Here is a 12174-nt window from a genome sequence, read left to right on the forward strand (position 1 = left end):
TGAGTCAGAATAGTAAGTAACCAACTTTAAACTATATCATCACCAAAGGCTTGTATACTGTAGGTAGATCTCCAGTGTTACAGAATATAGTGTAACTTTAAAAGCCTCACGATGGAAGAAATGCCATCAAAGTATAGTGTGTAGTGCTGAACGATTAACACATATTTGTTTTTTTTTTGGGGGGGGGGAGTATTAAACAACTAATTGACAAACATCAGTTCAATTACTTGAATTCCAATTATTTTATGTTTTTGTGAACCCAACGATTGTCTAGAGAGAAATCAAATAATTTAGAACGAAATCAAGGCTGTATCACACGCGTTGTCCAGGTTTGGCCGGGGTAGGCCATCATTTAAAATAAGAATTTTTCTTAACTGACTTGCCTAGTTAAATAAAGATTAAATAAAACTATATATTTTTTAAAGAACTCTGTAGGACGCTAGGCTAAAGAGAGTTGTAGTTTTCATTAAGCAAATATTCGACCTAGTTCAGTGTAGAAACATTGTAAATAACTATAATTGTATCAGAGAGGAAGACGCGAACCGAGAGGTTTCACTCTCGCCAAAATCTATCCAAACTAAGCCCTATGCGTTTCTATGTGCTTATTTTGGACCGAAACTTGTCGCATGCCTTCCTGCCTTTGGGACAACAACTCTCAATGTTAGAGCAGAGACATGAGTATTACATACAGTACCAGTCAAAAGTTTGGACACACCTACTCATTCAAGGGTTTTTCTTTATTATTACTATTTTCTTCATTGCACTTGAAGATTTCAAAGTTCTTGAAATGTTCCAGATTGACTGACCTTCATGTCTTAAAGTAATGATGGACAGTCATTTATCTTTGCTTATTTGAGCAGTTCTTCCCATAATAATTTTACCAAATAAGGCTATCCTCTGTAAACCACCCCTACCTTGTTACAACACAACTGATTGGTTCAAATGACTTAAGAAAGAAAGAAATTACACAAATTCACTTTTAACAAGGCACACCTGTTAATTGAAATGCATTCCAGGTGACTACCTCATGAAGCTGGTTGAGAGAATGCCAAGATTGTGCAAAGCTGTCATCAAGGCAAATGGTGGCTACTTTGAAGAATCTGAAATATATTTTGGTTACTACATGATTCCATATGTGTTGTTTCACAGTTTTGATGTCTTCACTATTATTCTACAATGTAAAAAAGATCAAAAATAAAGAAAAACCCTTGAATGAGTAGGGGTGTCCAAACTTTTGACTGGTACTGTACATATCTCTGGACGGATACACTTTTGCGCATGAGATGTTAGGTTAGATGCACACAGACCGCATAGACTGCATGAGAGAGGAATGTACACAACACAATGATGAGAGGGACAGAGATAGTTCTTGAAAGTATGCCTTATCTACTTTGAAGAACTAGTACAATTATTTCGTCAGACAGCTCTGCAGCATACTTAGGCACCAGTGGAGGCTGGTGGGCGGAGCTATAGGATGACGAGCTCATTGTATTGGCTGAAATGGAACGGTGTCGAACACATTAAAAATATGGAAACCACGTTTGAATCCGTTCCATTAATTCCATTCCAGCCATTACAATGAGCCCGTCCTCCTATAGCTCCTTCTGCCAGCCTACACTGTAAATAGAATGACTAAAGAATGGGGACTCGGGGAGAACATAATGTTAGATGGCCTGGATGCCTGACTGCTACTGCCTGAACAGAGATGAGATGATTCGTTTAAGGAATGAATAATTATAAAGTCATCAAATAACAACAAGGTAATATAAACAACTGAAATATTGTATTATTTCATAGCAAATTCCTATTTGTCTATTGATGTCTCTGGCTTTGGAATTTCTATTAAAAATCTCTAAAATTATTGTAAAGTCATTATTTCATAATGCATTTCATGTTAAAAATAAATAATTGAAAGCGGAATCAAAAACTTGATATTTTTTTAAATAATGGAACCAAAACTGAACCCACCTCAAAAAGCATTAGTAGTGCACCATAACAAGAATATAACCAATCCAGCAAATGGGTTACGTGTTGTTGGGTAAGGGCAGGCCTGGGCAATTATTTTCCATGGAGGGCCACATTAGAATATTTTTTTGGGGCCAGAATCATATTACAGGATTATACATAATGTGTATGACTGTGTTGACAGATATATCTACTGTAAGTCACGTCCAGATATGCTACTTATTTTACTTTTTTAACATGCACAGAAATAAACCACATCCATGTTCTCCTTTTGGTAGGTATTTTCATTATTAAACATGCAATGAACTACACGGTGTAACGAGTGCGCTGAGAGTTGGGAAGCAAGTTCAGGGAGTGAGTGTTTTAATAAATAAAATAAGCAATGAACAAGAAACACAAACGAACTGACAAGAAAACAGAGTCAATAACACCTGAGGAAAGAACCAAGGGGAGAGACAGATATAGAGAAGATAATCAAGGAGGTGATGGAGTCCAGGTGAGTGTCATGAGGTGCAGGTGCGCGAGACGATGGTGACAGGTGTGCGGGATAATCAGCAGCCTGATGACCTAGAGGCCGGAGAGAGAGTATACGTGACACACGGAGGGAAAGTACGCTGTGCATTCAGCACCATGGACAGAGCTCGATTTAACAGGTATGCACAAAAACACAAGAAAGAGAGAGAGCACAACATTACATTTAAACTACTCAATCAGTGTGAGGAGTGAAGTCTCTGATGGCCATTGACTAGAGCAGTGAACTCAGATATAGTTTCTGACGTCACTATGCGCAGGATTGCTGAGAGGTGAGCGTCAGTAAGAGATGATCTGTGCCTTGACTTGTTATATTTCATCACTGAAAATGTCTGTTTACATACATAGGTTGACCCAAACAGTACAAACATCTTCTGAGCATGACTCCTAATCTTTGGAAAGTTTTGTTCATGGAGAGATGCATAGAACCTCGTCAGTGACATTGTTTTGAATAGTTCTCCAATCACTGCATCAGATTTAAGATCGATAAGCTCAAGTTGCAGGTCAGTGGGAACGTTATCTACATTGAAGTTGAAAGGAGATGGCATTTTTCAACACTTTGAAATCCTCAAAACTACGAGAAAGCTCACTGTTTAAAGCACGCAGCAGCGATGTATACTTCTCTCGCTGTTTATCTGATAGGGAACAGACAAGTAGTGTCAGAAGGTGGGTGAGATTGTTGGCTTCTACTTGGTGGGTAAGGAGGAGTAATTTTCCCTTGAAGGCTTTGACAAGGCTGTACATCTGATGTGCAAAAAGGCCCTTCCCTTCAGAATTCAGTTCATTCATGAGGACCAAGGTGAAGGCAAATCAGCCAACCATTCTTTACCTTGCAGTTGAGGGAAATCCACATATTTTCCTTTCATTTGCAAAAACTCTGCACTCTCTAACTTCAGGTCCCACACCCTTTTAAGCACCTCCTCCAAACTCAGCCATCTCACATTTGTGTGGTAGGGGAGATTTACATTTTAGTAATTTAGCAGACACTCTTATCCAGAGCAACTTACAGTAGTGAATGCATACATTTCATAATTTTTTTTCTCCATACTGGTCCCCCGTGGGAATCATACCCACAACCCTGGCATTGCAAACACCATGCTCTACCAACTGAGCCACACGGGACCCATGACCTGCCGCGGTCTCTTCCAACAGTGAGACAAACTGCCTGTGGTTTAAAGATTTTGCTATTATGAAGTTTACCATTTTAGTGATTGTATCCACAACATGGCTCATTTTCAGAACACATTTACACAGCACCTCCTGATGAATAATGCAATGCAGGAAAATCATTTTCTGATCTGGTTTGAGCTTAGCTACTTGATCTTGTATCCTTTTTAAAAGGCCAACATTTTTTCCTGTCAAGTTTGGGGACCCATCAGTGGTCACACTGGATAACTTTTTAGAACTCAGTCTCAGCTTTGCCACACACTTATTAACCTCCTCCATTAATTATTTCCCTGTGGTTGTGCTCTTCATTGACTGCACTGGAGCAAGCTCCTTTGTAATTTTAAAGTCTGGGGTTATGCCTCGTAAGAATATCAACAACTGCGCTGTGTCACGTGCATCACTGCTCTCATCCCAGACCAAGGAGAAATAGGTGAAATCTTTTATCTTGTCTTTCAACTGTTGTTCCATTTTCTCTGCGATGTTCTCAACACACCGTGTCACTGTTCGTCTTGACAGGGAAACATTTTCAAACAGCTCTTTCTTGTCAGGGCAAAGTATTGCTGCAGAGTCAATTAAACATTCTCCACTCGTGGCTCCCGAGTGGCGCAGCGGTCTAAGGCACTGCATCTCAGTGTAAGAGGCATCACTGCAGTCCCTGCTTCAAATCCAGGCTGCATCACATCCAGCTGTGATTGGGAGTCCCAAAGGGAGCTGCACAATTGGCCCAGCGTCGGCCGGGGTACGCCATCATTGTTAATAAGAATTTGTTCTTGACTGACTTGCCTAGTTAAATAAAGGTTAAATGAAAAACTATATATATTTAAACATTCTTTAATGAATTTGCCCTAAGCGAATGGCTTGTTATGTTTAGCAATTTTGTGGGACAGTACATAGCTAGCTCTCGCAATTCCGTTGTTTGCTGAATGCAGTTTTGTGAAAAGTCCTTGCTGCTTTTGCAACTGAGAAAGCAACTCTTTCGATGAACTTGCCCTCTGCTCAGAAGACATATTCATATATTTCTCTGCATGTTTCGTCTAGAAGTGTCGGGACAAGTTGTAGTCTTTCAAGACAGCGATGCTCTCTTTGCACACTAAGCACAAAGCTTTCCCTGATACTGTACTTCAAAAAAGAAATATTTCGATGTCCACTCTTGTTGGAACACCCTACATTCATTGTCTACTTCCCTTTTCTTGGAAATCTTTGAAAAACTCATTTTTGCGCAATTTCTAGCTAGCTACTATTTGTAACTGTGATGTGTGTGTCAGCCTGTCAGTCACTGTCTGTCCTAGCGCAGTTGTTATTTATACGTGCCTTCAAAATACATTTCCCACAAGCGGTGGGATTTAAATCATTACACAAAGGGGCTTTTAATTTGAATCACAAATATGTTTTTCAAAATTTTACTATCGCAAATTCTTTTTGTGATCGGGGCCGTATTGAATCCGTATTGAATCAATCGCGGGCCGTATTGAATCAGGTCGCGGGCCGGCCTTTGCCCATGCCTGGGTTAGTTTTAGGGTTATGCAAATGCATTAGGTGATGTTGTGTTAGGGTTACGGTTATGCAAATGCATTACGTGATGTTGTGGCTTGAAACCAGTTTGGGTTTTTCACTGGAAAGGTATTGATTTACATTTCAATTTTCAGTTCAAATGTTGTTTTGTCCATTTTGGGCAATCATGCTCGCCCCTCTTCTCACCCTGCCCCTAGCACTAAATCTCAGCCCTGTCTCCTCTTATTCGAACAGGTTTTAACCTAGTCTGTATTGACAGTGCTAGGGCGCATGCACGCATACAAACACGCACGTACACACACACATTCTCTCTCTTTCGCTCTCTCTCTTACACACACTCTCTCTTAAACACACTCTCGCACACAGACACACACAAACACGCACACTACTGTAAAAAACAGTAATGCATCACAGTGGCGAAGCCCATTTAGGAATCAGACTTTCTTTCACATTTCTGTAGACACATGGTCCTCTAGAGACGTATGTGGAGAGAGGTAGTGAAGGGAGAGCGGAGCGGATGTGAGAGGTGCTGGGGTGAGGGTGAAAATGAGTTAGGTAAGGGGAGATGAGGCAAGAATGGAGTGAGGTGAGGTAAGACTGGGATAAGAATGGATGAGGTAAGGGGAGATGAGGCAAGAATGGAGTGAGGTGAGGTAAGACAGGTAAGAATGGGTGAGGTAAGGGGAGATGAGGCAAGAATGGGGTGAGTTGAGGTAAGACTGGGGTAAGGATGGGTGAGGTAAGGTGAGATGAGGCAAGATGGAGTGAGGTGAGGTAAGACTTGGGTACGGATGGGCGAGGTAAGGGGAGATGAGGCAAGGATGGAGTGAGGTGAGGGGATGTTGGGGTAAGGATGGGTGAATTGAGGGGAGATAAGGCAAGAATGGAGTGAGGGGAGGGGAGGGGAGACTGGGGTAAGGATGGGTGAGGTGAAGCAAGAATGGGGAGAGTTGAGGTAAGGCCGAGGTAAGGATGGGTGAGGTTGAGGAAATTTCAGGTTGGATTCCTTTTTCAGGATTCATATCAGGAGACAACTGAGAGAAAAAAACATCTGTGATTTATGTCACACCTAGACTATGGACATTGAATGTTATGTATGCATGTAGAAACCTTAAATCTTTAAGTGCAAAACAGTGCAGTTTTATTTTACTTTCACTGAACCATGACTATTAGAGTGCAAAAGCCTGTCGGACTATAGCCTCAAAATACACAGGCACGCACCAGTGGAGGCTCCTCAGATGAGGAAGTGGAGGACCATCTAACTCAGTGAATTTCAGAAATATAAAAATAGTCAAACATTAAAGTGATCTTTTTTAGATAAAACTATACTAAATATATTCACGTCACCAAATAACTAATTAAACACACTGTTTTAAGATCTACAGTAGCCTCAACAGCACCCTCTAGGGTAGCACCATGGTGTAGCCGGAGGACAGCTACTGTATTTTCCATCCTCCTCTTGATACCAGAATTTTGACTTCGATACTGATACCAGGTTAAGTATCAAGATACTTGATACCATCACGATACTCCATACCAAAAAGATACCGAAACAACAACAACAAAAAGGCTTTTTAGCAGTATGGCACTTGATCCAGACAGATAAACTCAGCTACTGCTCTGTTCAATCGTTGGGCATCTTTTAAGTTCAATATCATTACATTTGAACATTTTTATGTAAATGTTTTAGAGACAGCCATGTATGCGTTAATGAATCAATTATACAATTATACAATCAATTTGACTTTGTTTTTATCTAACTACAAAACAACATAAAGGTAGTCATTTATTTGAAAGGTAAGTCTCTATTGATGAACTGGGTAATGCAAAATATAGCCTAGGTCTATTCACAGTACAGGTAAAGACATATTATTCATTTGGAGTGTGCGCATGCATTGAGTTATTGAGCTTGCTTTAGTTGATATCATGGCACTAAAGATGACAAACAGTCTGTTCCATTTAGGACTTATTTAATTGGCAACTGCTAGGCGAAATGTTTTATTGTCCTGATCAACAACATTTGCATAGGAGAGGCAATCTCTTCTTTTATAAAAGTGTGCGCTGTCTCTTTAAGAAAGTAATTATGTCATTTGCCAGGCAGAGTGGCTGTGGAATCTGACTTTGTGCCTATGGAATATAGTGAAAAAAAGATGGGAAGCGAGGAAGTGAATGAGTTAATTAATAACGTTTTGGTAATGATCAGCTTTGAGTCAGCATATTTAGCCTTATGGTTATCACTAACAAAGTACTAGGGTAGTGAATTCAGCTGTAAGAATTCATCTATATCTTTCGTAGCCGTCTATTTACCACCACAAACCGACGCTGGCACTAAGACCGCACTCAACGAGCTGTGTAAGGACATAAGCAAACAAGAAAATGCTCATCCAGAAGCAGCGCTCCTAGTGGCTAGGTACTTTGATGCAGGAAAACTTAAATCCCTTTTACCTCATATCTAGCAGCATGTCACATGTGCAACCAGAGGAAAAAAACTCTAGACCACCTTTACTCCACATGCAGAGACGCTACAAAGCTCTTCAATATTGTCTGTGCTAGAGAATTTAAAAGCTTTTTTGCAAGAACATAGTAGCAGCAGAGGATTAAACTGTTATATTTTAGGCTGACTTTCATTAGACTTCAGTGATTTAAATATTTCATAATTGTGGACAAAGAAGTGTAACCACAAAGGCAAAATACAATCTCAGAGACAGTTAAAGGGATATTCCAACTCAGTGTGTCTGATGATTTCAAACATTTCCTCTTGACTTGTATTCAATATATCCCAGAGAAGCTTACTGACTCATCTTTTTCTCTTTGTTCTCTATTTCAGCTTGAAGCAGGTCCAGCAGTAAAGCACTGGGACCAGAGACCTGTGGACATTTGGAGAATGGGAAAATGCTAATACTAAACATGGGTGTAAGGAGCTTGGTAAAATGAAGACTCACCTTGGGAATATTGGTTTTTGGAATTTTGGAAGACTGAGAGACTTCTACAGAGGGCTCAGGAGTGTGTGTGTGTGTGTGTGTGTGTGTGTGTGTGTGTGTGTGTGTGTGTGTGTGTGTGTGTGTGTGTGTGTGTGTGTGTGTGTGTGTGTGTGTGCGTGCGTGCGTGCGTGCGTGCGTGCGTGCGTGCATGCGTGCGTGCGTGCGTGTGAGTTTAGGAACAACTTTAATCTTACGATGTCTTGAAGGTTACTGAGGACCTAAGTGTTTGATATGTGTACTTTAAACCCACAGCAGTCAGAATAACATTGGGTATTGCTGGTGATTGCCATACTGCTTGAGTGTGTCCCAAATGAAACCCTATTCCCTTTATAGTGCACTACATCTGACTAGGGCCCATAGGGCGCTGGTCAAAAGTATTGCACTATATAGACTCCTTTTGTGAACCACGATCTTACAATCTAAGTAACTGATGTCAGTGTTACCCAGAGCGGTGATAACCATTACACTGATAGTCATAGAATAGAAGAAACAATATCATAATCACCACTTTATCAGCCCAGAGGGTCAAGGCTGCAATACATACTATAAATATTTTATAATTATATTCATACAAAATATTTTCCGAAGGACTGTAGGTTATCTGTGCATCAAATTGAGTTCTCAGTGTGTAGCTCAAAAACATACAGTACCAGTCAAAGTTTGGACACACGTACTCATTCCAGGGTTTTTCTTTATTTTTACTATTTTCTACATTGTATAATAATAGTGAAGACATCAAAACTATGAAATAACACATATGGAATCATGTAGTAACCAATAAAGTGTTAAACAAATGAAAATATATTTTAGATTTTAGATTCTTCAAAGTAGCCACCCTTTGCTTTGATTACAGCTATGCACACTCTTGGCATTCTCTCAACCAGCTTCACCTGGAATGCTTCTTTTCTACAGTCATAAAGGAGTTCCCACATATGCTGACCACTTGTTGGCTGCTTTTCCTTCACTCTGCAGTCCAACTCATCCCAAACCATCTCAATTGGGTTGAGGGCGGACGATTGGTCAAATAGCCCTTACACAGCCGGAAGGTGTGTTTTGCGTCATTGTCCTGTTGAAAAAGAAATTGTAGTCTCATTAAGCGCAAACCAATGGCGTATCGCTGCAGAATGCTGTGGTAGCCATGCTGTTTGTGTGACTTGAATTCGAAATAAATCATCAACAGTGTCACCAGCAAAACACTCCGACACTATCATACTTCCTCTTCCAAGCTTCACATTGGGAACCACACATGCGGAGATCATCCGTTCACCTACTCTGTGTCTCACAAAGACACGGCGGTTGGAATCAAAAATCTCCAATTTGGACTCATCTGACCAAAGGACAGATGTCCACCAGTCTAATGTCCATTGCTTGTGTTTCTTGGCACAAGCAAGTCGCTTCTTCGTATTGGTGTCCTTTAGTCGTGGTTTCTTTGCAGCAATTCAACCATGAAGGCCTGATTCACGCGGTCTCCTTTGAACAGTTGATGTTGAGATGTGTCTTTTACTTTAACTCTGTGAAGCATTTATTTGGGCATTTATTGAGGCTGGTTACTCTAATGAACATATCCTCTGCAGCTGAAGTACATTAACTCTGGGTCTTCCTTTCCTGTGACGGTCCTTATGAGAGCCAGTTTCATCATAGTGCTTGATGGTTTTTGCGACTGCACTTGAAGAAACTTTCAAAGTTCTTGACATTTTCCAGATTGACTGACCTTCATGTCTTGAAGTAATGATGGACTGTCATTTCTCTTAGTTTTTTTGAGCTGTTCTTGCCATAATATGGACTTTCTCTTTTACCAAATAGAGCTATCTTCTGTATACCACCCCTACCTTGTCACAACACAAATGATTGGCTGAAACGCATTAAGAAGAAAATAAATTCCACAAATTAACTTTTAACAAGGCACACCTGTTAATTTAAATGTATTCCAGGTGACTACCTCATGAAGCTGGTTGAGAGAATGCCAAGATTGTGCAAAGCTGTCATCAAGGCAAATGGTGGCTACTTTGAAGAATCTCAAATCTCAAATATATTTTGATTTGTTTAACACTTCAGAAAATAGTAAATAATAAAGAAAAACCCTTGAATGAGTAGGGGTGTCCAAACTTTTGACTGGCACTGTATATTGATATGTATAATAAATATATAAAAATGTAGTGTAGTGGGTTTAAGGACACAGTCTGCAACTTGAATATCCTCTGTGGCTACTAAATGTACTGCAAACACACTTGGCCAGGAAGGAAAATACAAATCTACTGGTTACATCTGCCAAACCCCACTCTCCTCAGTTTATAACCAAGTACAGTGGCAGCACTTTTGACTGGAATGGAAAGTTACAGATTGCAAATTGAAACAACCAAATAATACAGGCATGCAGTAGTAAGTTAAACTAATGGTCAGTATCTATGGTTCAGTAAACATTCCTATGTTTAGTACCTCTGTGATTGATGATGTCATACACGCCATAGTGTCAGTCAGAATCCCTTTTCTCCGAAACAATATGTGAGATGACACCATAGATTTTTAGGGCATTTTCAAATGTCAGCCATACAGACATGCACTACAAGACCACCAATGGAGTAATTTGAAGTTTCACCTAGCCACTTATCTAGAGTCAGTTTTGGGTTTCTTGAAGTCACTGGAATAAAGGACTTACTGTATGGTTGGTGGCCCTCACTAACAAAGTGTTATTGTTCACTTTGAGAAGGCCACTTTGCCACTACCAAAACATACGGTAACAGATCAATGGAACACAGACCGTGGGGGATACCACATACAGTTGAAGTGGGAAGTTTACATACACTTAGGTTGGAGTCATTAAAACTTGTTTTTCAACCACTCCACAAATGTATTGTTAACAAATTATAGTGTTGGCAAGTCGGTTAGGACATCTACTTTGTGAATGACACAATTAATTTTTCCAACAATTGTTTACAGACTTTATTTCCCTTGTAATTCACTCTATCACAGTTCCAGTCGGTCAGAAGTTTACATACACTAAGTGCCTTTAAACAGCTTGGAAAATGCCAGATAATTATGTCATGGCTTTAGAAGCTTCTGATAGGCTAATTTACATCATTTGAATCAATTGTAGGTGTACCTGTGGATGTATTTCAATGCCTACCTTCAAACTCAGTGCCTCTTTGCTTGACATCATGGGAAAATCAAAAGAAATCAGCCAAGACCTCGGGAAAAAAATTGTAGACCTCCACAAATCTGGTTCATCCTTGGGAGCAATTTCCAAATGCCTGAAGGTACCACGTTCATCTGTACAAACAATAGTACGCAAGTATAAACACCATGGGACCACGCAGCTGTCATACCGCTCAGGAAGGAGACGTGTTCTGTCTCCTAGAGATGAACGTACCTTGGTGCAAAAAGTGCAAATCAATTCCAGAACAACAGCAAAGGACCTTGTGAAGATGCTGGAAGAAACAGGTACAAAAGTATCTATAGCCACAGTAAAACGAGTCCTATATCGACATAACCTGAAAGGCCACTCAGCAAGGAAGAAGCCACTGCTCCAAAACCGCCATAAAAAAGCCAGACTACGGTTTGCAACTGCACATGGGGTCAAAGATCATACTTTTTGGAGAAATATCCTCTGGTCTGAAGAAACAAAAATATGTTTGACCATAATGACCATCGTTATGTTTGGAGGAAAAAGGAGGCTTGCAAGCCGAAGAACACCATCCCAACCGTGAAGCATGGGGGTGGCAGCATCATGTTGTGGGGGTGCTTTGCTGCAGGAGGGACTGGTGCACTTCATAAAATAGATGGCAGCATGAGGAAGGAAAATTATGTGGATATATTGAAGCAACATCTCAAGACATCATTCAGGAAGTTATACAGCTTGGTCGCAAATGGGTCTTCCAAATGCACAATGACACCAAGCATACTTCCAAAGTTGTGGCAAAATGGCTTAAGGACAACATAGTCAAGGTATTGGAATGGCCATCACAAAGCCCTGACCTCAATCCTATAGAAAATGTGTGGGAAGAACTGAGAAAGCGTGTTC

At 40.3% G+C, this 12174-nt stretch overlaps 1 protein-coding gene across 1 annotated transcript in view; it reads left to right on the forward strand.

Annotated features, from left to right (window-relative positions):
• Nucleotides 1-8024, forward strand: part of LOC106612973 (zinc finger matrin-type protein 4) — a 149310-nt gene extending 141286 nt beyond the window's left edge. Inside the window, exon 6 of the mRNA XM_082967799.1 lies at nucleotides 8003-8024. Within this exon, the coding sequence (XP_082823925.1) occupies nucleotides 8003-8024 (22 nt within the window). The remainder of the gene's footprint in view (nucleotides 1-8002) is intronic.
• Nucleotides 8025-12174: the final 4150 nt, after the last annotated feature.

This window comes from Salmo salar, chromosome 01 (genome assembly GCF_965601325.2).
Source record: "Salmo salar chromosome 01, fSalSal1, whole genome shotgun sequence".
Taxonomy (NCBI): Eukaryota; Metazoa; Chordata; class Actinopteri; order Salmoniformes; family Salmonidae; genus Salmo; species Salmo salar.